The sequence below is a fragment of the Capra hircus genome, chromosome 21 (assembly GCF_001704415.2).
Source record: "Capra hircus breed San Clemente chromosome 21, ASM170441v1, whole genome shotgun sequence".
Taxonomy (NCBI): Eukaryota; Metazoa; Chordata; class Mammalia; order Artiodactyla; family Bovidae; genus Capra; species Capra hircus.
The window spans coordinates 60613843-60641715 of NC_030828.1; the positions used below are offsets into that span (position 1 = coordinate 60613843).

The window sequence follows — 27873 nt, forward strand, 5'->3', positions numbered from 1 at the left end:
ATGCGAGAACTGATCTGAAATTTACCTAAAACAGGAGGTGAGATCAAACTAGTGGATATGCCTATGGATAGTGTTACAACATTTACAGAGGCATATGAAAATATTTAAGAGTTTATGTGAGCAAGAATCAATTCATACTGGGAATTCACTGGAGGTCCAGTGGTTAGGACTGTGTGCTTTCATTGCCAAGGGCCCAGGTTCAAAGTTTAAGATCCCCATGGCTAGGCAGACAAAAAAAAAAAAAAAGAATCTATTCATGTTGGACAGCACCAAATTTGAAGTGGTTAGGAGATCCACTAACAGGAGCTAGGGGCAAGAGTGAGAAAACCCAGAAGCAATGCAATTATTTGATTGGCTACAGCTTAAGTATTAGTCTCTCAGTCACGTCCGGCTGGGAGAAGGCAATGGCAACCCACTCCAGTGTTCTTGCCTGGAGAATCCCAGGGACGGGGGAGCCTGGTGGGCTTCCGTCTATGGGTTCGCACAGAGTCAGACACGACTGAAGCGACTTAGCAGCAGCAGCAGCATGTCCAACTCTTTGTGACCGCGTGGACTGTGGCCTGCCAGACTCCTCTATCTGTGAAATTCTCCAGGAAAGAAATACTCGAGTAGGTAGCCATTCCCTTCTCCAGGAGATCTAACTGACCCAGGGATCAAATTTGAGTCTCCCACATCGCAGGCAGATTCTTTACCATCTAAGTGACCAGGGAAGAGAGAAGCCAGAAGCTTGCAATTATTTGATTGGCTGCAGCTTAAGCATTTCCCTTATTTGGGAGAGTCTATCGACTATTTGTGATTAGTTTCTTTAGGTTTGGGTTTGCTCATCTAGGCTGCTAAGGTGCTAGGGCCACCTCAGCCTAATGGCTTCCTTGCCAAGTTAATTTAGCAACAGGTACTCCTGAAGGAGAGACTTTTTTAAATTGAAGTATAGTTGATGTGGTGGTTTAGTCACTAAGTTGTGTCCAACTCTAGTGACCCCATGGACTGTATCACGACAAACTCCTCTGTCCACAAGATTTTCCAGGCAAGAATATTAGAGTGGGTTGCCATTTCCTTCTCCAGGGGATCTTCCCAACCCAGGGATCGAACCCAGGTCACCTGCATTGCAGGATTCTTTACTGTCTGAGCTACAGGGAAGCCCAAAATTGATGTACAATGTTATAAAGTGTACAGTGTTATGAGTCACACTTTTTGAAGGTTATACTCTACTTACAGTTATTATAAAATGTTGGCTGTATTTCCTGGGTTGCACAATATATCCTTATAGCTTCTTTTATACCTAATGTTATTTTTAGTCACTCAGTCGTGTCTGACTCTTTGCGACCCCATGGACTGCAGCACACCAGGCCTCCCTGTCCCTTACCATCTCCTGAAATTTGTCCAAGTTCATGTCCATTACATCGGTGATGCCATCCAGCCATCTCATCCTCTGACTCCCTCTTCTCCTTCTGCCTTCAATCTTTCCCAGCATCAGGGACTTTTCCAATGAGTCAGCTGTTCACATCAGATGATGAAAATACTGGAGCTTCAGGTTCAGCATCAATCCTTCCAACGAGAATTCAGGATTGACTTCCCTTCAGATTGACTGGTTTGATCTCCTTGCTGACTAAGGGACTTTCAGGAGCCTTCTCCAGCACCGCAGTTGGAAGGCATCACTGCTTTGGTGCTCCACCTTTTGCATGGTCCAGCTCTCACAACCGTACATGGCCACTGGGAAGACCATAGCCTTGACTATCCCTAATAGTTTGTACCTTTTAATTCCCTACCCTTATCTAGCCCCTCCCTCTTCCCTTTCCCCACTGGTAACCACTAGCTTTTTCTTTAGTTCCGTGAGTCTCCTTCTTTTTTGTTATATTCACTAGTTTGTGTATTTTTTAGATTCCACATATAAGTATATTAGACAGTATCTGTCCTGCTCTGTCTGACTTATTTTACTCAGCGTTGTAAGTGTATGCATGTTGTTACAAATGGCAAAATGTCGTTCTTTTTTTATAGTTGAGTCAATGGCACCCCACTCCAGTACTCTTGCCTGGAAAATCCCATGGATGGAGGAGCCTGGTAGGCTGCAGTCCATGAGGTTGCTAAGACGGACATGACTGAGCGACTTCACTTTCACCTTTCACTTTCATGGATTGGAGAAGGAAATGGCAACCCACTCCAGTGTTCTTGCCTGGAGAATCCCAGGGACAGGGGAGCCTGGTGGGCTGCCATCTATGAGGTCGCACAGAGTTGGACACGACTGAAGCGACTCAGCAGCAGCAGCAGCAGCAGTGATTAGGGATGTTGAGCATCTGTTCACATGTTTGTGGGTCATCTGCATTTCCTCTTTGGAAAAATATCCACTTCTGCCCATTTTTAAAATTGTGTTGTTTGTTTTTTTGATGTTGAGTTGAATGAGCTGTTTATATATGTTGGATATTAATCCCTTATTGTTTTTACCCATTTGCAAATAGTACATTGTACTATTGCATTAGTACATTGTCTTTTCATTTCATTTTGTTAGTGGCTGTGCAAAAGCTTTTAAATTTAATTAGGTCCCATTTGTTTATTTTTTTTTATTTCCTTTGCTTTATGAGACAGATCGAAAAAAATACTGCTATAATTTATGTCAAAAAGTGTTCTGCCTGTTTTCCTCTAGGAGTTTTATGGTTTCCAGTATTACAGTTAGGTCTTTAATCCATTTTGAGTTTATTTTTGCATATGATGTTAGGGAGTGTCCTGAGTTCATTCTTTTACATGTAACTGTCCAGTTTTCCCAGTGTCATTTATGGAAGAGACTATCTTTTTCTCCATTGGGTAGTCTTGCCTCCTTTGTCGAAGATAGACGGTAAGTACGTGGGTTTATTTCTGGGCTATCTAGTCTATTCCACTGGTCTATGTGTTCAAAGAATAGAATTTTTTAATCATTTAAAGAAATGAAACATTAACGTTCAAAATTTAACCTTTATTCATTCTACGGACACTACTCAAGGAGGTGGGGTTGAATGTATTGGGAAGATACAAAGACAAATAAAAGTGATACCTCAAGACTTTATAGGCCCACAGTAGAGCTAAGGGACTCGGGAGAACCTTTTGTGCAGGACAGAGAATGGCATGTTGATACAAAAGGTGTCACGAGATGGATGTGACTTTAGGAGAAGAGGAATTATTTCTAACTCGACAGATTCGATTCAGTTCAACAGATGTTCCCTGATAGCAGGGGTTGGGAAGAACTTGCATGTTTTAAATGCTTTGAAAAAGGTAATAAACTCTAAGGAACAAAGTGATGTTTAGCAGTTTGGTGCTTTATAATTCATATCCTTATTAAATCCAGAGTAACTGAGCTTATTTGAATTGTCATTCTAGACCAGGAGGACAATGAAAAAAGACACAAGCACCTTACTTTGCAGTATTTTTTACTTTTATGTTAGGTGGTTCCCTGGTGGCTCAGACTGTAATAAATCTTCCTACAGTGCAGGAGACCCAGGTTCTATCCCTGGGCTGGGAAGATCCCTGGAGGAAGAAATGGCTACCCACTCCAGTATTCTTGTCTGGAGAATTCCATGGACAGAGAAGCCTGGTGGGCTATATAGTCCATGGGTCACAAAGAGTTGGACACAACTGAAAGACTGTCACTTACACTTCAAGATCTTCATTTTGGGGAGTTTAGTCCAGGAGTCAGCAAACTTTTTCTGTAAAAGGCCAGGTTTTTGGCTTTTTCAAGACAACTTCTCTGCCACTGTAGCATAAATGCAACTATAGACAAAAATGTAAATGAATGAACCGGGTTCCAATAAAACTTAAAAAAAATTATTAATTAATTTATTTGGCTGTTCCAAGTCTTAGTTGCAGTGTGGGGGATCTAGTTCCCTGACCAAAGATCAAAGCCAGGCCTCCTGCTTTGGAAGCACGGAATCTTATCCCCTAGACCACTAGGGAAGTTCCATTCAATAAAACTTTATTTACAAAAACAAGCAGTACCTTGACAACCCCTGAATAAGAAAATAGAAAAACTGTATTTTGGCTTATGTTCAAAGAAATGGAATGAAGCTTTAGGAATATCTGTACCATATTCAGAGAAATAATGATGGGAAAGTACTCTCTCTGGATGTGCGGAAGTCCTCAGGAGCTTAGAATGTTTGATTTCTCATTTATCACTGTGGGCCTAAGTTTCATTCAGATACAAATCGAAAACATGAGCAATGTGTCATATTTCAGAACAGAGCTTTATAATTGCCTACTCCCCACATTTTGTCCCTTTGCAAATATCAACAGATGATGTATAATTGCACTTTCTAAGATAATTGCACCAACTAAAATAATAATCAGACCTCATGTTTACTGAGTTCTCATTTTGTGCTGGTCTTTGGAAATTGATTTTTTCTATATAACACATACTCAGAGTTTTCCTTAAATTTTAATTCTTTTCTGATATAAAACCTGGATGTAGTTCAAAAATTTTAAAAAGCACAGGAGGATTTAGAAGAAAAAAAAAAAAAACATGCATTTCTTTCCCATCCCATCCTTACTCCCCCAAAGGAACTTTATTTAACCCACTTGTTCCTTTTAATACATACACACAAAAATGCCTGTACTGATGTCCTTTGATATGAATTTTAGATATTAACCACTGACTTCCCGCTATAACAGATGAGCCTCAGCACCTTGTAGGATCCTTCCCATTAATCATCATGGGAACATTGAAGATTTGATTGGGTGGCCTCAGCCTGCAGCGACTTGGAGCGGGGTTTCAGTTCCCAGCCAGAGATTGAGGTCAATCGAGGCGGTGAGAGCATCTAGTCCTAGCCACTAGACCAGGGGTCAGTGACAAGGCCCTGGCCCCTTGGCTTTGCAGAAATGAGTTCCCATGAAGAAGGACAGTAGTGAAACAAGTCAAATGTTTATTAGGAGGAAAAGAGTACAAGTAAGTGTGGATAGACACTAGCGGACTCGGAGAGGGAGTCTGAGTGCCGTTGAGGTAGTTTCAGTCACTTTTACGGGGCCTTTCTCCTGGGTTTCTTTTGGCAAATCAAAATGATTTGCCAGACTCAGAGTCCATATTTGGTGTATCTCAGGATCCTCCCATGTGTGCGTGCGCATCTCTCAGCCAAGACGGAATCCACCGAAGAGGCCTATGGGTAGTGAGCATCACTTACTGCAGGGTGGTGCTCCCTCCCTTTCTGACCTCCAGGGAGCCTTTCTGTGCACCCTGTGCATACTAAGGGAGGTCTCCTGACTTCAAGAATGAGGAAAATAAGTGGTCTCTTATCTAGAGTCACTTGGACAGCGAGGAGATCAAACCAAGTCAGTCCTGAAGGAAATCAGTTCAGTTCAGTTCAGTTCAGTTGCTCACTCATGTCCGACTCTTTGCGACCCCATGGACTGCAGCATGCCAGGTCTCCCTGTCCAGCCAACTCCCGGAGTTTACTCAAACTCATGTCCATTGAGTCAGTGATGCCATCCAGCCATCTCATCCTCTGTTGTCCCCTTCACTTCCTGCCTTCAATCTTTCCCAGCACCAGGGTCTTTTCAAATCAGTCAGTTCTCTGCATCAGGTGGCCAAAGTATTGGAGTTTCAGCTTCAGCATCAGTCCTTCCAATGAATATTCAGGACTGATTTCCTTTAGGATGGACTGGTTGGATCTCTTTGCAGTCCAAGGGACTCTCAAGAGTCTTCTCCAACACCACAGTTCAAAAGCATTAATTCTTCAGTGCTTAGCTTTCTTTATAGTCCAACTCTCACATCCATACATGACTACTGGAAAATCAACCCTGAACATTCATTGGAAGGACTGATGCTGAAGCTCCAATACTTTGGCCATCTGATGCAAAGAGACAATTCATTGGAAAAAGACCCTGATTCCAGCAAAGATTGTGGGCAGGAGGAGTAGGGTGACAGGGGATGAGATGATTGGATGGCATCACTGACTCAATGGACATGAGTCTGAGCAAACTCAGAGAGACAGTGAAGGACAGGGAAGCCTGGCATGCTGCAGTTCATGGGGTAGCACAGAGTAGGACATGACTTAGCAATTGAACAACAACATCGGATCACAGAGAACAAATTTCCAACTCTTTGCCCCAGGGACCCATCTATCTCCTGCCCCAGGTTCTCAAACTTTGATACCACAGTTCTTTTCATGGGGAACTCTGGTGGCTCAGCAGTAAAGAATTCGCGTGCCAGTTCAGGAGACTCAGGACACTTGAGTTTGATCCTGGGTTTGGGAAGATCCACTGGAGGAGGAAATGGCCACCCGCTCTGGTATTCTTGCTTGGAAAATCCCATGGACAGAGGAGCCTGGTGGGCTACAGTCCATGGATTGCAAAGAGTCGGACACGACAGTGAGTTCCACTCTACTCCAATGTTTAAATGTGTGGAGAGCCCTCCTGGAAGATAACAAGCCTTTTGGACACCAAATACTCATGGGTCCAGTCCACCGCTATTCTAAATTCCAGTGTCTACATACTGTTCATAATCAAGCATCGAGGTGTTACCAAAACCCTCCAACCACAGCCCCCAGCCCCCAGCCACCGCTCATGGGCTGCTCTACCCCAGCCAGGGACAGCTAGGAGGATGGAAAATTACTTCTTTCCACAAGGACTTAAGCTAAATAGCACTGCTTTATGTGAAATCATGAGAGGGCCTGGTCCCATTAAAAAAAAAAAAAGACAAATAATGCTATTTATAGCAACATGAATGGACCTAGAGAACATCATACTAAGTGAAGTAAGTTAGAGAAAGACAAATATCATGTGATGTCACTTATATGTGAAAGCCTAAAAAATGTAAATGAATTTATTTACAAAGTAGAAATAGACTCACAGACACAGAAAAGAAACTTATGGTTATGGGTTGGTGGGGGGTGGATAACTTAAGAGTTCAAGATTAACATGTACACACTATTATATATAAACTAGACGAACAATAAGGATCTACTGTATTGCACAGGGTTCCATAGTCACGGTCTTATAATAACCTATAATGGAAAAGATTCTGAAAAAAAAAAAGAATGTATAGATATAGATTTTATTTTCAGTTGCTAAGAGTGTCCAACTCTTTGTAACCCCATGGACAGTAGCCCGCCAGGCTCCTCTGTCCATGGGATTTCCCAACCAAGACTCCTAGAGTGGGTTGCCATTTCCTTCTCCAGGGATCTTCCCAACCAGGGAATCAAACCTGCATCTCCTGCATTGGCAGGTGGATTCTTTACCACTGAGCCACCAGGGAACCCATATAGGTATAGATGGATACAACTGAATCACTTTGCTGTACACCTGAAGCTAGCATCACATTGAAAGTTCAGTTCAGTTCAGTCGCTCAGTCATGTCCGACTCTGCGACCCCATGAATCGCAGCACGCCAGGCCTCCCTGTCCATCACCATCTCCCGGAGTTCACTCAGACTCACGTCCATTGAGTCAGTGATGCCATCCAGCCATCTCATCCTCTGTCGTCCCCTTTTTCTCCTGCCCCCAATCCCTCCCAACATGGAAAGTTGGCTATATTTAAATTTTTTAAAAAAGATTTTTAAAAAACAGAGAGGCCTAGCCTTCTGATTCAAGCCTCCCACTCCACTCTCCGTGAAGCCAGGGAAGAGACATAGTGGGGACCACAGGTCAGACAACCAGGCTTCTGGAACTGGACTCTGTCCCACGGCTTCATTCCATGATTCTGGGCAAATGGGAAGTGTGCTTCCCTTCCCTCATCTATAGAAACAGAGCCGTTAGCATCTACCTCCTGATGGTAAGAATTCAGTGCATGCCTGTATTGCTCAATCATGTCTGACTCTTTGCAGCCTCATGGACTGTAGCCCGCCAGGCTCCTCTGTCCATGGAATTCTCCAGGCAAGAATACTGGAGTGGGTTGCCATGCCCTCCTCGAGGGGATCTTCCTAACCCAGTGACTGAACCCGATCTCCTGCTTTGAAGGCAGATTCCTTACCATTTGAGACACCAGGAATTATTGACGAAAGCCCATGAATTGTTGCCATTCATGCCCTGGTGGCTCGGTCAGTAAAGAATCTGCCTGCAATGCAGGAGACGCATGGTCCATCCTTGGGTCAGAATGATCCCCTGGAGGAGGAAATGGCAACCCACTCCAGCATTCTTGCCTGGAGAATCCCACGGACGGAAGAGCCTGGCCGGCTACAGTCCATGGGCGTGGCAAGGAGTCGGACACAACTAAGCGACTAAAACACCACGTCAGCTATAATTACTAGTATCACGAGCCCACCTAAAGATGGATGCACACCACGGCAGGCCAGGAAATAGGAAGGGGCTGTACTGTGAGCTGGGCGCTGAGGAAGTCAGATGGCTGGAGGGGGGCGGCCGGGAGCAGAGACTAGGAGGGGCAGTGAGGCGTCAGAGGGGGCGCCCCCTGGTGCAAAGTCGCTGCTTGAAAGAGGAGTCACTTCAAGTCAGGCTGGTAATGAAAAGTCCACAGCATTTTAACACGTTCTGCATGGATCCAAGTAACCACTCCGCTTTTTGGCCCCGCAGTCCTGAACGAAGAAAGCAGCCATTTCGAAAAGCGGAAGGTGTTTATTTTGGTCTCCACGGTGATGACCTGGGCGCGGTCCAAACCCCTGGACCCGGTAAGTAGTGCGCTAGCTTTTCTTTTACGCAGCATTGCGGCCTCCGTACCTTGTAATTCGCAAGCGGAGAGAGCTTTCTACAGTTCTCAATGTGCTTACACTCCTGAACTCTGCCCCTTAATAAGCACTCCGTAGCGTTCACGGACAGGGAAGCCTGGCGTGCTGCATGTTAGCCTGGGGTTGCAAACAGTCGGAGACGACTGAGCGACTGAACTGAGAGTTCATGGGCTCCAAGCCACTCCATTCCAAGGGGCCACGTTGTTTTACAAGCCCCTGAGAAAGAAGAGGAAAATGCTGCCTGTCCAACTATAACAAACCTTATCACTTTTTATTTTAAATGTATTAAAAGCGTGCTCTTTTAGACTTACCTGTACCTATATTTTTGTCTTGTATATTCCCGTGCATACATCAAAAGGGAAAATATAAGCAAATACAAAATATAAGAAAAATATAAGCAAATACAAAATATAAGCGAAAATATAAGCAAATACAGTGGTTCTAGTATTCCCCAAACTTCTTCAAACTCAGAGTTCAGGGGCTTCCCTGGTGGTCCAGTGGCCAAGACTCCACACTCCCAATGCAGGGGTTTGACCCCTGGCTGGTGCAGTGGTAAAGAATCTGCCTGCGAATGCAGGAGACCCAGGTTTGATCCCTGGGTAGAGAGGATCCCCTGGGGGAGGAAATGGCAACCTGCTCTAGTATTCTTGCCTGGGAAATCCCATAGACAGAGGAGCCTGGCAGGCTACAGTTTGTGGAGCTGGCTACAGTCTGTGGGGTTGCAAAGACTCAGACACGACTGAGTGACTGAGGACACACTTTCCTATAAAGCTGATATCATCGGACTTGTCCGCGGATATCAGATTTCCGTCTGCTGCTCTGTCTCCATGCCTCTGTGCCTGTGAACTGCCTTTTCACCCCAGTACTGAATCACACTATAATCTTGGGAAAGACATCCTAAAAGGCAATTAGACCAACATGCGTAGTACCTAAGTCAGTATAAAGATGATATGTGCTCAAGGTGACCCCAAGCTGACCCAGGCTCCAACGAGGATGGCATGGCGGATGCTTCCTCGCTGAGCACGTTGTGATAAGCCAGTGATGACAGGACACATTCCAATTTCAGAGATGTTAAAATGGGGAAGCAAAAAGGCGCATGTTAGACTCAATGGAATGCCTAATTTATAACAAGGAAGTATCTAAGCATTTGTCACACTTCTTGCATCAGAGGTAATTTATTTGTTTAATTCTCTCTTCCTCAGTGGACGCAGAGGTCCTCAAGGGCAGGAACCGGAGGGTTTCTGTCCCTTTCTTGTGAATCTCACTCACCTCCTCCACTTGGTTGCCATCACCTCCTCCACTTGGTTGCCATCGCCTCAAGGAGCAGGCCTGTCACTTTATTCCTGTTGAAGTTCCAACCCTCAGAGTATCTAGTAAAGCGTCTGCTACAAAACAGTCGTTGGTCACTTGACTGGCTGGTCATTTCGCTGGCCTGATTGATTGTCCTCACTCCTTCAGTTATTAACAAACTCATACAGACTTAAGCAAAATGGGGATTTATTGACTCATCACTGGGTAGTCAGACAATGGGCTTCAGGTACAGCTGTATCTAGGGGCTTAAACAGTGCTCAGAACGAACCTACTCTTTCTCTCCCTTCAATTGCTTCTTTTCTCCTCTAGGCTTATTCTCGGGTAAGTTCTCCACTCCTTCTGGCACCCAGGAGCTCCCAGGCTTTTATCTCTAGAGCTTGACATCTCTTCTCCCTTTAGGCCATGTCCCTCCCCAGCTCTGGAATATGCCATTCTTACAGGTCTTACATCACAGGCTTAACCATGAACCAGTCACTGTGACCGGGGGAATGCCGAACTCTGATTGACCAGACCTGGGATCATGTACCCACTTCTACAGGCAGGAATGATCAGCCTCCTTAACTAAAAAGGCCGAGAGTGGGGAAGAGATGGTTCCTCCAAAGAAAATATGGGGAAATGGCTCCAGTGTTAGCTTCTGTGTCCCTTTGGCATGTTCCCATCCTCTCACCGTGGTTTGTTTATTTTTTTTTAAACGATTTTTTGTTGTTGTTCAGTCACTCAGTCATGTCTGACTCTTTGCAACCCCATTGAGTGCAGCCTCCCTGTCCTTCACCATCTCCCAGAACTTGCTCAAACTCATGTCCTCTGAGTCGATGATGCCATCCAGCCATCTCATCCTCTGTGGCCCCCTTCTCCTCTTGCCCTCAATCTTCCACAGCATCAGGGTCTTTCTTAATGAGTTGGCTCTTTGCATCAGGTGGGCAAAGTATTGGAGCTTCAGCTTCAGCATCAGTCTTTCCAATGGTTACTCAGAATTGATTGCCTTTAGGATTGACTGGTTTGATCTCCTTGCTGTCCAAGGGACTCTCAAGAGTCTTCTCCAGCACCACAACTTGAAAGCATAAATTATTCAATTCTCAGTCTTCTTTATGCTCCAACTCTCACATCCGTACATGACTACTGGAAAAACCATGTCTTTAACTATGTGGACCCTTGTGAGCTAAGTGCTGTCTCTGCTTTTCAACATGCTGTCTAGGTTTGTCATAGATTTTCTCCCGAGTAAGCATCTTTTAATTTCGTGGCTGCAGTCACAATCCACAGTGATTTTCGAGCCCAAGAAAATAAAATCTGCTGCTGTTTTCTCGTTTTCTCCATCTATTGGCCATGAAGTGATGGGACCAGATGCCATGATCTTAGTTTTTTTGAATGTTGAATTTTAAGCCAGCTGTATCACTCTCCTCTTTCACCTTCATCAAGAGGGTCTTTAGTTTCTCTTTTCTTTCTGCCATTTGAGTGGTATTATCTGCATATCTGAGGTTGTTGATACTTCTCCCGGCAGTCTTGATTGCAGCTTGAGCTTCACCCAGCCTGGCATTTCTCATGATATACTCTGCATATAAGGTAAATAAGCAGGGTGACAATATATACAGCCTTGACATACTCCTTTCTCATTTTGATCCAGTCTGTTGTTCCAGCTTCAGTTCTGTCCAATCATGTGGCCACACCCAACTGCAAGGAAGCCTGAGAGATGCCATCTAGCTCTGTGCCCAGGAAGTCAGCTGAGTCCAGGCTCCTCAGGGAAGGGCTCATCCCTAATGAAGAGAGCTTAAACAAGAGGCAGGCTTTGTCCCCCTGGGGATGTTGTCGTGCCTGGATGTGACACCTGAAGCTGCTGCTGACAGTCTTCTGTGAGCCTGAAGAGGAAGACCACACCCCGAGGGAGACAGACTTAAAAAGGCATCCAAAGGGCGGAGAAGACGCCCATCACACAACACCAGAAGGCGCTCGATTTGGGGCTGTTACTTACGAGAAGTAATGCATCCTCGCACTTTTGAGGCCATTTTGAGTTCCAGTTTCGTTATTTGTAGCCAAAAACATCTAAACAAATACAAAACTGCATTTAAGATTGTCTTAATACAAAAGGATAATTAGAATGTTTTCATTTGTAAATATTAAACAATTTTAATAAGTTGGAGAATCTTAATATACCCAGGTTTTTTCCATAGTATCTGTCTTAGAAGTATAGAGAGTTCCTCAGTGGTTCAGCGGTTAAGACTCCATCTTCCAGTGCAGAGGGCACAGGTTCAATCCCTGGTTGCAGAACTAAGGTCCCACATGCCATGGGGTACCACCAAAAATTTAAAAATAGTAATAAAAGTATAGTTATGTATTTGTTTTTTTATACTGAGTGAAGAGGGGGGACCAGAGATGACACTGGCTTAACCGGATAGCCCAGAAGAGCAGATGGGATCTGTCATCACAGATACCGACCAGGTGGGAGAAAGAGAATAATGACCAGGGGGAAAAGAGTCCAGCAAGTGATCCGCGCGGGGAGTCAAACACAATGACCAATTAAAAAGAGGGTCCCCCAGAGTCTTACCAGACAACAGGTTCACCCAGTGTCCTCAAAGAAAAGGGAGATGACTCTACATAGTCAGTTCTCCGCTTCCTAAGAAGATAAGGCCTATCAGTGAGCCTGTTGATTGTAATGAGGTGTTAATAAGGCAGGCGGTTTCTAGAAATGGCAACACACATCAGTATACAACAATAGAAGAGTCCTGGTTTTATGCCGACAGTACGGCGACTCTTCACTTACTGGAAAAGCGACTGATACAAATGTTTGCAAGAGACTAGAACCTGTATGAAAGATGCGAGTTTAAAAGACATTTTATTTGTCATTTGTTTGTAACATGTGAAATTTAAGGACTAGAGAGAACATAGCCCCACGATCGGTAGGGAAGTTTCGAAATGTACAAACTAGATCTCAGTCCCAACCAGGAATTGGAGATGACAGCTCGAAGCCTGCAGCCCAGGATTGGCTAGTCCTTAGGGGCCCAGTGCAGCCAGCCAGAGAGGGTGGCCCAGTCTTAGTCTCAGAATTCAGGGGAGACACTGACTGGCTGTCCAGACCTGTGACCAGAGAACCAGGTTGCCTGAAATGTAACTGTTTCTGTCACTGCCATAAGGACTGAGGATGGTACAAGGCCCAGGAGAGGGCACTGGGCAGCCAGCCACAGGGAGCAGGAAGGTCAGTTAGGCAGGCTGGCCACCGTGCCATAGTCACTAGGACCAGGGAGATGCCGGGACTCAGTCCATCCTGAAGGCAAAGCTGATTATCGATCTGCTGGGAGTAGGACTGCCACATGTAGCTAATAAAAATACAGGACACCCAGGTAAATTTAAATTTCAGATAAACTGCAAATAATGTGTCATGTAAGTGTATCTCATGCCCTAAGACATCCTCATACTTGAAAAAATATTTGTTTATCTGACATTCAAATTTAGCTGGGTGTCCTCTGTTTTATCTGGCAATCCTACATATGAGCCACTGGGTATATTTAAGAGGTCAGCTAATTAGATAACATGTATTCATTAAGTATCTACTATGGATACAGAATTGGGGTGGACTTACTGGATCTTCCCCAAAAAACTCTTTCTCCGTCTTTCTCCCAGTAGTGTCCACCTTGTCCACTGCTCACCTTCTCTCCTTTTCATCCATCAGTCAGCTCATCACTCAATTCTGTTAATTACTCATCCAAAATATCTCCTAAATGCATCCTGTTCTCATTGTATCTGTGGGCGACCAGGATGGCCTTGGAACTGGCAGCTGCCATCACATCCTTCCAAGGCAGTCTCCAACAAACAGCTTGTGACCTTGTTCAAGTATAATTCAGATCATGCCACTGTTGTTCAGTCGCTAAGTCATGTCTTTGCAACCCCATGGACGGCAGCATACCAGGCTTCCCTGTCCTCCACTATCTCCTGGAGTTTGCTCAAGTTCATGTTCATTAAGTTGGTAACGTTATAGTCCTGCTTAAAATGCTGAAAATCCTCCCATGCCTTCTCATGCCTTTAGGATGATTCTAAACTCCTTCACCTGGTCCACAAACCCTGGCAGCCTGGCACTGCCTACCTCCTCCTCTCCCAATCCCCAGCCTGGATCTAGTCATCTCAGCCCTTCTTCCCATTTCTCAAATCTGCCAACAACTGTTCTGCCTCAGGGTTCTCATCCTTGTGTTCATTCTGCCTCTCTGATTAAGTTTGGATAAGCCCTGGACTCAGATGCTTTTGTCCGGTTATTTATCTTAGAGCAATGTGACGTGATTGGAAGGCTTCTGATTAGACTGTATTTTTTGAAATCCTGGGACTTTCCTGGAAGTCCAGTGCTTAAGACTCTGTGCTTCCATGACAAGGGGCACTGGTTCAATCCCTGATCAGAGAACTAAGATCCCATATGCTATGCAGCTCGGTCAGAAAAAAAAAATCAGAACTCCTACTCCAAGTAGGACCTCTAAATCTGTATGGACTGGGGAGAAATCTGTACCATGGATTTCAGTTTCTCCATTTTGTTCTACAGGAAGTTTCTGTTGAACTGTCCCTCCGAGGGACTCTAGGAGCGTGAGTTGTGGAGGGACCAAGAGATGAACAGCTCAGTGGACTGTCGGGAAATATTCTCCATTCCTGATTCTTAGGACAAACTGATGTCCTATCTAATGAAGCCAGTTTTTAAAGCCTAAGACAGAAACTTGCGCAGAGTATGTTCTAATTAACACGGGGTTGACTTGAGGGAAAGACGCAGTGGGGAAAAGAAGAAGAAGAAAAAAGCTTCCCAGTTTAGATTTAAAAAATGAAATGGCAGGGGACTTCCCTGGTGGTTCAGTGGGTCAGAATCTGCCTGCCATTGCGGGAGACACGGGTTCAGTCCCTGGTTCAGGAAGATTCTCCGTGACGAGGAGCAAGCTTATGCAGCGCAACTGCTGAGCCGATGTGCCCTAGAGCCTGTGTTCCTCAAAAAGAGAAGCTGCGGCGATGAGAAGCCCGCGTACTGAAGCTAGAGAACAGCCCCCGCTCGCTGCAACCGGAGAAAAGTCCACGAAGCAACGAAGACCCAGCCCAGCCAAAAATAAAATTAAAAGAATAAATGAGACTACACACACGTCAAGAACTATTAAGAAGTGAGTTTATTTTTAATGTCGTTATAGAATCACCTCTCTACAGAATAAAACAAGACGTTTAAATTTTAAATTTAAACGTTTAAATTTTGTTTAGATGAAGTATAAATGATAGAATTTAGGGAAGTCCCTGGTGGTTCAGTGGTTGGACCCAGCACTCTCACCACCAGGGGCCAGGGTTTGAGCCCTGGTCGGAGAACGGAAATCTCTCAAGCTTTGAGGTGTGGTCCAAAAAAAAAAAAAAAAAGATAGAATTTGACTAGCTGAAACATTTTCAAGAAAGTTAAGTCACTGTAGAAACAAGCAGTAGTTTTTAGAACACTTTGAGCTTAAAGGAAAGTTTTTTTTTCCTTCTTTTCCATACTGCCTCTTTCCTTCAAGTTAATAACATACCCTGCACAAGTTTCTGTCTTAGGCTTTAAAAGCTGGCTTCATCAGATAGGATATCAATTTGTCCTAAGAATCAGGAATGAAAAATGCTTCCAGACAGTCCACTGAGCTGTTCATCACTTGCTCTCTCCACAACTCACGCTCCTATACAGTCCCTCAGAGGGACAGTTCAGCATTTCTTCCTGGAGAATCAAAGGGATACACTGAAATCCATGGTACAGATTTCCCTAGCACCTTGGGGCTTGGAAGTTTCCATTGTGCTAACGCATGGACTCTGTGCTTTTTTTTCTCGTAGGATGACTCTGAGGTCCCATTTACTGAAGAGGATTATCGAAGAAGAAAGCAACATCCTAATTTTCTGGACCACATAAATGCTGAAAAAATGGTTCTCAAATTTGGGAAAAACGTAAGTCTCAAGTAGTAGAACCTTTTGAGTAGGAAAAGCTCTTCTGGAGGCAGCTTGCAATGCGCCTGGTCAGGACCATTCCGCAGCTGGCTTCCTATCTCTGCATTTAGGTCCCATGTCCTTACACAGACCACCAAGCTTCAGGCTCCCTCAGAGAGGCCGTGTCCTGGCCCAAGTTCTGGCCCAGCCCTCTAAAATGGAAGCCTTGTATGGGGTCCTCAGCAGAGCCCAGTGTAGATCCAAAGGGCTCGTTGGTCCAGAAGAGGCAAGTAACTCAAGAGTGGGGATGTGTGTATGCGTGTGCAAAGTCTTTGTTCCCCAATCAGAGACTGAACCCTGTCCCTTGGCAGTGAAAGCACCAAATCCTAGCCTCTGGATTTTCAGGGAATTCCCTCTAAGATGAGGTTTATATGTACTTTTCAGAGTAGCTGTAAGAAATAAATGAGACAGAGTCTGGGAAAAGGGGAGAATGCAGTTTCCTCTTCCTCATTCCCACTTTGGGGCTTCCCGGGTGATTCAGTGGTAAAGAATCTGCCTGCCAACGCAGGGGACGTGGTTTCTGTCCCTGGGGCGGGAAGATCCCCTGAAGAAGGAAATGGCAACCTACTCCAGCACTCTTGCCTGGGAAATCCCATGGACAGAGGAGCCTGGTGGGCTACAATCCATGGGGTCACAAAAGAGTCAGACACAACTTAGCAAACAAACAACAACATGTGGGGTCTAGTTCACCAGCCACGTCCCCTGCATTAGGAGCGTAGAGTCTTAGCCACACAGGGAAAGCCCTGTGTTTTGTACATAATTATTCTAATTTCACAAATGCAGACTTTGTGGGAAAGAGGTGTCAAGTGGTAGGGAGCTGTGATTGAAACCTGGATCCATCAGACACCAAAGCCTATGGGTTTTATTTTTTTCCTGACTCCAAAACTCCAGCATTCAATGAGTTGATCTTGACACATCTGTGTCGCTGATTGTTGACATACCTCTAGCTGAGAATTCACATAAACAAAGATAATAGCTTATTAGCCTTCACTTGCAGAAACTTTTTATCATTTTGAAATCCATATATTGTAAATTTTTTAAATTTCTCTATATCAAAATATATGAGAGGGGTGCCTTGGTGATGAATAAATAGTAACAAGCTAAAAATTGAAAGGTTGCTTACCGTGTACCAGGTACTATGCCAGATGTATTACTTACAGTACCTCATGTAATCCTCATATACCTCATAGGTAATCCTCACAATTTTGTGAATTAAGTGATATTATCATTAGCCTCATTTAACTTAAGTAGCATTTATTTAGAACCCCCAAACCTCTAAGTTTTCATCCACTGCCATTTTCCCATACTCACGAGACCTTCAGTTGCTGCTGCTGCTAAGTCGCTTCAGTCGTGTCCGACTCTGTGCGACCTCATAGATGGCACCCCACTAGGCTCCTCTGTCCCTGGGATTCTCCAGGCAAGAACACTGGAGTGGGTTGCCATTTCCTTCTCCAATGCATGAAAGTGAAAAGTGAAAGTGAAGTCGCTCAGTCATGCCCGACTCTTAGCAACCGCATGGACTGCAGCCTACGAGACTCCTCCATGGGATTTTAGGCAAGAATACTGGAGTGGGGTGCCATCGCCTTCTCCCAGACCTCCAGTAATGGTAGGTAATTATAGTTCTAAGACGACACCTAGTGGTCTCAGAGGATATTACAGTAGGAACTCTGTTGCCAAAACTGTGCTACTAGTAAATTTTTTTCTTTTTTACTTTGGCAATACAAACACTGTGAATATAAAATACTTGAAGAAGGGACTTCCCTGGTGGTCCAGTGACTAAGACTCTGTGCTGCCAATGGAGAGGGCACAGGTTCAATCCCTGGTCAGGGAACTAGATCCCACATGCTGCAACTAAGACCCGGCGCAGCCAAATAAATAATTAAAATTTTTTAAAAAAATAAAATAAAAAATAAAATACTTGAAGAAAAAAAATATGAGATTGGGAATTCTAATCCATTTTCTATCCATTAACTTATGATCTTAGCCAAGTCATTCAACTTTTGGAGTTAAATAAGTAATATAAAAGGGTTTAGACTAGATAATCTAAATTTCTTCCAACTCCAAATCCTATATCTATATTATATTAAACCTGTCCCAATAGAAAATCCATGATTTCTTGATCACTTATGTCTAAATCACTGGTTGAGAAGGCATGATCACACATGCAAAAACAATGGGTGTGAGTGTTTGTCGCTCAGTCGTGCCCGACTCTTTGAGACCCCGTGGACTGCAGCCCACCAGGGTCCTCTGTCCATGGGATTTACCAGACAAGGATACTGGAGTGGGTTGCCATTTCTTCTCCAGGGGATCTTCCCAACCCCGAGATCAAACCCGGGTCTCCTGCACTGCAGGCAGATTCTTTACTGACTGAGCTACGAGGGAAGCCCTTAATGGATGTGAATGACAATCTAAAATGGAGAAATAAGGGAATTCCCTGGTGGCCCAGTGTTTAGGACTCTGCATTTTCAGTGCAGGGGGCGTGGGCTCAATCCCTGGTCAGGGAGTGCCTGTGCACTGTAGCCATAAATGAATAAATAAAGTGGAGAAATAGCATCACCTTAGTATCTTTTTTTATTATAAAAACATGACCTATGTCCCATGCTCTAAAATGACACCATCAAAATTTAGGTTTTTTTTATTCCAAGTTTTCTTTTTAAATTTTTTTCTTAATTAAAATATAGGTAATATACAATGTTGTGCCAATCTCTGCTGTACAGCAAAGAGACTCAGGCATACACACACGTGCACTCACTTTCTATGTTCTTTTCCATCACGGTTCATTACAAGGTATTGAATGCAGTTCCCTGTGCTTATACAGTAGGACCTGTTGTTTACCCATTCTAAATGTAACAGTTTACATCTACCAACCCCAAACTCCCAGTGCACCCCTCTCTCTTCTCCCTTTCCCCTCATCAACCACAGTCTATTCTCTATGTCTGTGAGCCTGTTTCTGTTCCGTAGATACATTCATTTGTGTCATATTTTAGCTTTCATGTGTAAGTGATGTCATATGTATTTGTCTTTCTCTTTCTGACTGACTTCACCAAGTATGATCATCTCTGGCTGCAAATGGCATTATTTAGTCCTTTTTGAGGGCTGAGTAGTATTCCACGGTATATAGGTACCACATCTTTATCCATTCCTCTGTTAATTATCCCAAGCTTTGTTAACCACTCTTTTCTGAACAGTTAGGGAGTAAGGTTGCTCTGGCCAACTTGTTCGTCCTAATAACTCTTCTTTAGCCTAGTGTTTTTCATCAAGTAGATAGACGCTTGGAAAGAATCTTGTGTCTCACATCTGTGTACCAGGCACTGTGGGTAGGAGCTGGTCTCACAGCCATGAGCAAAGCAGACGTGGTCACTGCGCTCCTGGGGCTGGTTGTCCAGTGTTTTTATCTACTGCCACCACTTCGGCAGCCGTCACATTCATAGTTACAGGCTGTACTATAAACACAAGACTGTGGACCAGTTTTGGAGAAGGGAATGGCGACCCGCTCCAGTGTTCTTGCCTGGAGAATCCCAGTGGCAGGGGAGCCTGGTGGGTTGCCGTCTATGGGTTGCACAGGGTCGGACACGACTGAAGTGGCTTAGCAGCAGCAGCAGCAGTGGACTAATTTAGCATTTTGAGGCAAGTTCATAAGCTTTTCAAATCCTTTGGGGACTTTTGATATCACGTTCTCTAGGATAGGCAGGAAAAGCTAGGGGACCTGGTCACCTTGCCCTTGCCTTGCTTATCCACTAGTCCCATTGTACAGGAATATAGATTAATTACAATTCCCTGTTAGCTCAGCTGGTAAAGAATCCGCCTGCAATGCAGGAGACCTGGGTTCAATCCCTGGGTTGGGAAGATCCCCTGGAGAAGGGAAAGGCTACCCACTCCAGTATTCTGGACTGGAGAATCCATGGACTATACAGTCCATGGACTCGCAAAGAGTCAGATAGGACTGAATGACTTTAACTTTTCACAAAGTTCTCTCATACTGGTGGTGGTGGTGGTGGGATGTTCCCATCTCTACTTGGGTTCCATCTTCATTTAACGATTCTCTCGTCAACTTACCAACATCCAGCCTCCCGCAATCGAATCTCAGTGGTGATAGGGTGGGGGGTGTCTGTCCTGATAATTGTACTTGGGACACCAATGAGCATGCTCTAATCGGCTGAAGGATTAACAAGAGGCCAGGCACACAAAATATGTTAGGAGTTTTTGAAAGAGGTGATGAGACTTACTAAACTGCTCATTAAAAAAATCACTAAAATAATCTGATTCACTGTGATTTATAATAATACATTTAGCTTTTCTTTTGTATTTTATCTAATAGGTCAGAAAATTCGCCACTTACGTAGTTGCTGCTGGACTTCAGTATGGAATGGAAGGAGGCATCTTGCATGCTTTTTTTAAGGTATGACTTTGCTATAACTATGAGGATTTTTTTTTAAGATGGCAAATTTCTAAATATTTATTTTTTTCTAATGTATTCATTTTTTCATTAAAAAGAACATCTTCCCTGGGGTTGGACCATTCAATCCCGTGACTGGTGCCACTGACTCAAACATCAGTGTCCAATGGAACTCCCTCTCCTTCTGCAGGTCCAGCACCCCAACCTGCGTGTTTCACAAATCCAAACTGTATCTATGGTCACTTCCAAATCTGCAGCTCTCCCCGGGGCCCCATATCAGAAGACTGGGCCGCCTTGCACCCAGCTACACCAGCAAAAGCCCAACTCCTCCCTCCTTCTCGTCCTCCACAAGATCCCCAAGCCCCATGGAGATGATCTCCCCAGAATCTCCCTTTCTTCAACCCAACACTCCCAACTCCCCACCCACCGACTCGCTGAAACCCTCTCTCGTCCTCCCTCACCTGTCGTGGCTTAGATCTCTCCATTTAAACTCTTACTTCCCATCATCCCTTCACAAGAAAGTGAAAGTGGAAGTGTTGGTCACTCCATTGTGTCCGACTCTTTGTGACCCCACGGACTGTAGCCCACCAGGCTCCTCTGTCCATGGGATTCTTCAGGCAAGAATACTGCAGTGGGTTGCCATTCCCTTCTCCAGGGGATCCTAAAGCAAATCACGTCATTTCACTTCCCTGCTTAAAGCCCTTAAATGGTTTTCCCCAAGTCCAAAATATCCAGTGATCTGCTGAGGCCCCCACCCCTACCTCTTTCACTCAGGATAGTTAAACAGTACCCAGACTATCTATTTATTTACTGAAATGTTTAATGAAGGGAAAAGACAAGGATTTGGACTCTGTGAAGATCATGGTTCAAATTCAGTGTAAAGGACTTATCAGAAGTCTAATTCCTGGAAGGTACTTTTATCCACTAAGCATTTCATCTACAAACTGATGATAATAACCCCCAACCAGTGGGGGTACTTTGAAATTTTAATGCTCATAAAAATGAAAATTAAAGACATTATACATACGGCAGTATGTTCTGTCTATGTGGATAACAGGCAGATGGCTACTAAAGACAGCTAATGAAAAGTATTTCAGCCCTGAGGTTGCACTTTATTTCTCTTAATAGGATTTGATTAACTAAATCTCATCAGAACTGATTTATAAGACATCTTAAGCTGATTACTTCATCAGACAGATAGATCTTTTTGAATGTCCCCAACGATGGCTCTCTTTGTGAGCTGTAATAGTCAGGCACATGGAATTGGGGGAAAATGCTTTTGCTTTTCTTTATTTTAGCTAGCTTGGTTGGGTGAAGTCCCTGCATTACCAGTGTTTGGAGATGGAACAAATGTCATTCCAGCCATTCACGTTCTTGATCTAGCAGGGTAAGTGTTCTCCCAGCCATGTGACTGCCCTAGAATTAACTGACCGACGTGTTTGTTTCTTACCAAGTGCTAAGATCCTCATGTGTATTATTGTATTTCTTCTTCACAACAACCCTAAGTAAAAGGTACTTTTATCAGCTCCACTTTGAAATAGTGTCTGTCTGATGAAATAGTGTCTGTCTGATGAAATAATGATGAAATACTATTGAAATAGCGTCTGATGAAATAGCGTCTGTTATCAAAGAGTTCCCCACTTCCGACAGCAAGTTCAAGTTCACCCTAGGAGCAGAGTTGCACATCTTCCAGTGTTTTTCAGACTCACAGTGTATCCCCAGATCCCCGTATCCTTTGCACATGCTGACTTAAACACTAGGTAACAGATGGGGTTCACTTTATTTGCAATTCATCACATCTGCATTTCGAGTTCCAAGAGCTTCATTCTGTTATCCCCTTGGCTCACCCTTCAGGAGGAAGCAGTGCCTCTCTGAGAGTCTTTCTGGTTTCTTTTTCTTTCTCCCTCTCTCTTTTATAAATTTGGCCATGTGGCCAGTAGGAACTTAGTTCCTTGACCAGGGGCTAGAACCCATGCCCCCTGCAGTGAGAGCGTGGAGCCCTAACCACTGGACTGCTAGGGCGTTCCCCCTCTCTGGTTTCTAGCTCCCCTCTCTTTCTCTCCATTAGTCCATTAGTCCCAATCCCAGGGAGTATTTACTGGGAAACAATGAGACTTAAACTTCAGGACCCTTCCCCTGAGTGGGTCCCTTCCAGAGCCCTAAACTTAATCTTCATTATTGCTCTCAGAGGATTCCCTAAGCTTCAGACTCTATTCAAAACCTCAATCTGCTCCAGGCCACATTAACACTGAACACGGTGAGGCTGAGACAGACTCTTCTTTTCTGCAGAAACTTTACATTACCATGTTATGAAGTTTTAAAGATGTGAAAGCATCTTCCGTTCAGTTCAGTTCAGTTGCTCAGTCGTGTCTGACTCTTTGCGACCCCATGAATTGCAGCACGCCAGGCCTCCCTGTCCACCACCATTTCCCGGAGTTCACTCAGACCATCGAGTCCGTGATGCCATCCAGCCATCTCATCCTCTGTCGTCCCCTTCTCCTCCTGCCCCCAATCCCTCCCAGCATCAAAGTCGTTTCCAATGAGTCAACTCTTCACATGAGGTGGCCAAAGTAGTGGAGTTTCAACTTTAGCATCATTCCTTCCAAAGAAATCCCAGGACTGATCTCCTTCAGAATGGACTGGTTGGATCTCCTTGCAGTCCAAGGGACTCTCAAGAGTCTTCTCCAGCACCACAGTTCAAAAGCATCAATTCTTTGTCTCTCAGCCTTCTTCACAGTCCAACTCTCACATCCATACATGACACTGGAAAAACCATAGCCTTGACTAGACGGACCTTAGTCGGCAAAGTAATGTCTCTGCTTTTGAATATACTATCTAGGTTGGTCATAACTTTTGTTCCAAGGAGTAAGTGTCTTTTAATTTCATGGCTGCAGTCACCATCTGCAGTGATTTTGGAGCCCCCCCCCAAAAAAAAATAAAGTCTGACACTGTTTCCACTGTTTCCCCATCTATTTGCCATGAAGTGATGGGACCGGATGCCATGATCTTCATTTTCTGAATGTTGAGCTTTAAGCCAACTTTTTCGCTCTCCTCTTTCACTTTCATCAAGAGGCTTTTTAGTTCCTCTTCACTTTCTGCCATAAGGGTGGTGTCATCTGCATATCTGAGGTTATTGATATTTCTCCTGGCAATCTTGATTCTAGCTTGTGTTTCTTCCAGTCCAGCGTTTCTCATGCATAGAAGTTAAATAAGCAGGGTGACAATATACAGCCTTGATGTTCTCCTTTTTCTATTTGGAACCAGTCTGTTGTTCCATGTCCAGTTCTAACTGTTGCTTCCTGGCCTGCATACAGATTTTTCAAGAGGCAGGTCAGGTGGTCTGGTATTCCCATCTCTTTCAGAATTTTCCACAGTTTATTGTGATCCACACAGTCAAAGGCTTTGGCATAGTCACTAAAGCAGAAATAGATGTGTTTCTGGAACTCTCTTGCTTTTTCCATGATCCAGCGGATGTTGGCAATTTGATCTCTGATTCCTCTGCCTTTTCTAAAACCAGCTTGAACATCAGGGAGTTTACGGTTCACGTATTGCTGAAGCCTGACTCAAATTGAAGAAAGTAGGGAAAACCGCTAGACCATTCAGGTATGACCTAAATCAAATCCCTTATGATTATACAGTGGAAGTGAAAAATAGATTTAAGGGCCTAGATCTGATAGATAGAGTGCCTGATGAACTATGGAATGAGGTTCGTGACATTGTACAGGAGACAGGGCTCAAGACCATCCCCATGGAGAAGAAATGCAAAAAAGCAAAATGGCTGTCTGAGGAGGCCTTACAAATAGCTGTGAAAAGAAGAGAGGCAAAAAGCAAAGGAGAAAAGGAAAGATATAAGCATCTGAATGCAGAGTTCCAAAGAATAGCAAGAAGAGATAAGAAAGCCTTCTTCAGCGATCAATGCAAAGAAATAGAGGAAAACAACAGAATGGAAAAGACTAGAGATCTTTTCAAGAAAATTAGAGATACCAAGGGAACATTTCATGCAAAGATGGGCTTGATAAAGGACAGAAATGGTATGGACCTAACAGAAGCAGAAGATATTAAGAAGAGGTGGCAAGGATACATGGAAGACCTGTACAAAAAAGATCTTCACGACCCAGATAATCATGATGATGTGATCACTCATCTAGAGCCAGACATCTTGGAATGTGAAGTCAAGTGGGCCTTAGAAAGCATCACTACGAACAAAGCTAGTGGAGGTGATGGATTTCCAGTTGAGCTGTTTCAAATCCTGAAAGATGATGCTGTGAAAGTGCTGCACTCAATATGCCAGCAAATTTGGAAAACTCAGCAGTGGCCACAGGACTGGAAAAGGTCAGTTTTAATTCCAATTCCAAAGAAAGGCAATGCAAAAGAATGCTCAAACTACCGCACAATTGCACTGATCTCACATGCTAGTAAAGTAATGCTCAAAATTCTCCAAGCCAGGCTTCAGCAATACGTGAACCGTGAAATCATCTTACTTATTAAATTAATTAAATTATTCCCATTACACAAAGACTCAGGGGCCCTTTCGGTAGAATTTTTTCCCTGCTAATTTCTTGAAGATTGTCAAATATTTAACAAAAGAAGCTAAAAGAGGCAATGTCCTGTGAAATTAATATAAAACAAATATGAAATAGAGATTTAGACAGGTGAATTTGTTTTATTTCCATTTGACTAGAAGGGAAGCTACGATAGAGGTAGAATCCACAGTCTCATGACAATCTTCTGTTCACTGTTGTTTCTCTGGAATTGTTTTTCATCTGTATGCAAATCCCTGCTCTGCCTCAGTAGCTGTGTGAATTTGGGGAAGTTGCTTAACTTCTCTGGGTCTGATTTCCTCATTTATGAGATGGGGATGATAATAGCCTTACTTGAATGTTGTGAGAATTCAGTTGGGGTAAAACCTAAGGTAGCCCACAGCACAGAGTTGATGGCGTTAAGCCCTCAGAAATGTTGGCCATCATTCATTATTAATCCAAGGTGGGAAGCCTAAGCCACTCCGTGCTATGTGACTTAAGGGGTCATAGCTTCTGTGAATCCGTGTCTTACTTTGTGAAAGGCCTTCCCCAAAGCACTGTCATGAGACTTCAATGAGCTACTGGGTGAACGGACTTCATCGACGCAAGTCCTGACAGGGCTCAGCTACTCTCGTAAGCAGATGGATCTGTTTTTCAATTCTGGCCCTTCTACCTTCCCAGTAACTCTTCAGCCCGAGAAATGTCACTTAACTCTTTACCAGCTTCCTCCTCTGTAGCCTGGGGACCATCATTCCAACCTTGACCCAGTTAAATCATCACAGCCCCTGGTCCATGGGGGTAGCAATCAGCGAATCCTGTTTACATAAACAAACATCTCCTGTGTTTATTCTCTCTGGGGATGATGCTCCCTGGGGGTCTGCAGAGTGATACAGAACATCATAGACCACGTGCCGAAGCTCCGCTACCTGGTGGCTGTGGATGAGTCAGTTCACACCCTGGAAGACTTTGTCAAGGTACAGCCGTGTCATCCCGGGCTGGGTGGCATCTGTTAAATCACTTTACCCTAGGCCCTCAAGGTGGAATCAGGGGTACTAACAAGATTGGGTGCAGGGTGGGGGTGGAGCCTAAAATAGAATATCCTTAAACCCAAGCTTGGGCTTCCCTGGTGGCTCAGTGGGAAAGAATCCACCTGCCAATGCATGAGATTTGGGTTCGATCCCTGCATCAGTAAGAGCCCCTGGAGAAGGAAATGGCAACCTAGTCCAGTGTTTTTGCCTGGGAAATCCCATGGACAGAGGAGCCTGGCAGGCTACAGTCCACGGGGTCTGTACAACAACAAAACCGAAGCTTACTATTTGCATCTGCAGCTTACATATTCTTGGAGAAGGCAATGGCACCCCACTCCAGTACTCTTGCCTGGAAAATCCCATGGATGGAGGAGCCTGGTAGGCTACAGTTTATGGGGTTGCAGAAGAGTCAAACAGGACTGAGAGACTTCACTTTCACTTTTCACCTGATGCATTGGAGAAGGAAATGGCAACCCACTCCAGTGTTCTTGCTGGGAGAATCCCAGGGACGGGGGAGCCTGGCGGGCTGCCGTCTATGGGGTCCACAGAGTCGGACACGACTGAAGCGACTTAGCAGCAGCAGCAGCATACATATGCTGGGAAATTACAACCACAATAGTCTCTCTCCAGTATATGCGCAGAAAGGAGCAGAAAAGGCCACTGTAGGGTTCAGACACAAATGACGCACCGGAGTATGAGAATCTGTCTATGACCTGTGCCCCAAAGTACTGATAATGGTCAAGTTCTCCAAACCTACTGGCAGCTTCCAGGAGCTCTGGATCTTTGAAGATCTCCTCTCCCATCCAGGCTGCTCTGGCTAAAGGTCACCTTGTGGCCCAGCTGGCTCAGCCAGTGCAATCTTCCCTTGGCCCTCCCCAGGGCACCCTCTACTCATCTTTTTTGGGAGGAGGGTCCCACACAGAGCAGCATGTGGGATCTTAGTTCCCTGACCAGAGACGGAAGCTGGGCCCTCTGCAATCAGAGTGTGGAATCCTAACCACTGAACTGCCAGGGAACTGACCTCGACTCCTCTTTACGGTTCAGCTCAGGAGCTTCCGTGCTGGTCCAGTGGCTAGGACTCGAACTCGCGCTGCAGGAGGTGCAGGTCGATCCCTGATGGTGGAAGTACTTCCTGCCGAGTGCGTGCGTGCCCAGTCGCTTAGTGGGGTCCAACTCTGTGCGACACTATGGACCATAGCCCTCCAGGCTCCTCTGTCCACTGGGTTCTCCAGGGACGAATACCGGAGTGGGTTGCTATTTCCTCCTCCAGGGGATCTTCCCAACCCAGGGATCAAACCCACGTCTCCTGCCAGTGCAGGCGGATCTTTACAACTGAGCCACCTGGGAAGCCCACCGCATGCTGAAAGGTGTGGCCAACATAAGTAAACATTCACCTCGGACACCTTCCTCTGCACCCTCCCTACCTCCACCCCACCTCCCCTGCAGCCCCAGCACCTCTTTTCCATATTCCTAACATCAGGCATTACACACCAGCCTCTGAGTACACGTCTTTCTCTCCCTTTTCAGATTGGGAGCTCCCTGAGGGCAGGGATTGGGCTTTTAGTTTATTCATCTCTGTGTCCAGTTCCCAGCATGCAGTGAGGATCCTTTGCTCTGTGTGGAACAAATAAACCAGTGCATGTCCTCAGGGCTCTCCCTCATTGCTTTGCAGATTTTTTTTTTAATTCAGTCATGTTTATATTTATTTGAGAAATTTTATATCAAAATCTTACAGGTCAACCAAAATAATATTTGTTTTTCTCTAACAGTGCATCAGTAGAAGTACTGGCCCTGGGAAAATCCAGAAAGTACCCAAGGAAAATGCTTTCCTAACCAAGGACTTAACAGTTAGTATATGAGAGATTTTTTTGTTTTGTTTTTCCTACTCTTTTCCTGAAGGTATTGCTTCTTGAGGGATCTGGAGTCAGAGGATCTGGCTTGCGGGTTAATTTCAGCTTCTCCTTTACAGTGGAAATTCTAACCTATAGCAACTTCTCTTCTGTAAGCCTGTTGTTTTTTTTTTTTTTTCCTTTGTTTTCTTTGC

The 27873-nt window shown here is 44.6% G+C and overlaps 1 protein-coding gene across 1 annotated transcript in view; it reads left to right on the forward strand.

The window, feature by feature from the left end:
- Window positions 1–27873, forward strand: part of AK7 (adenylate kinase 7) — a 69514-nt gene that overhangs the window by 14044 nt on the left and 27597 nt on the right. The window contains exons 4-9 of the mRNA XM_005695371.2: window positions 8477–8571; window positions 15736–15846; window positions 20204–20284; window positions 21580–21668; window positions 25685–25775; window positions 27599–27676. Coding sequence (XP_005695428.1) covers window positions 8477–8571; window positions 15736–15846; window positions 20204–20284; window positions 21580–21668; window positions 25685–25775; window positions 27599–27676 — 545 coding nt within the window. The remainder of the gene's footprint in view (window positions 1–8476; window positions 8572–15735; window positions 15847–20203; window positions 20285–21579; window positions 21669–25684; window positions 25776–27598; window positions 27677–27873) is intronic.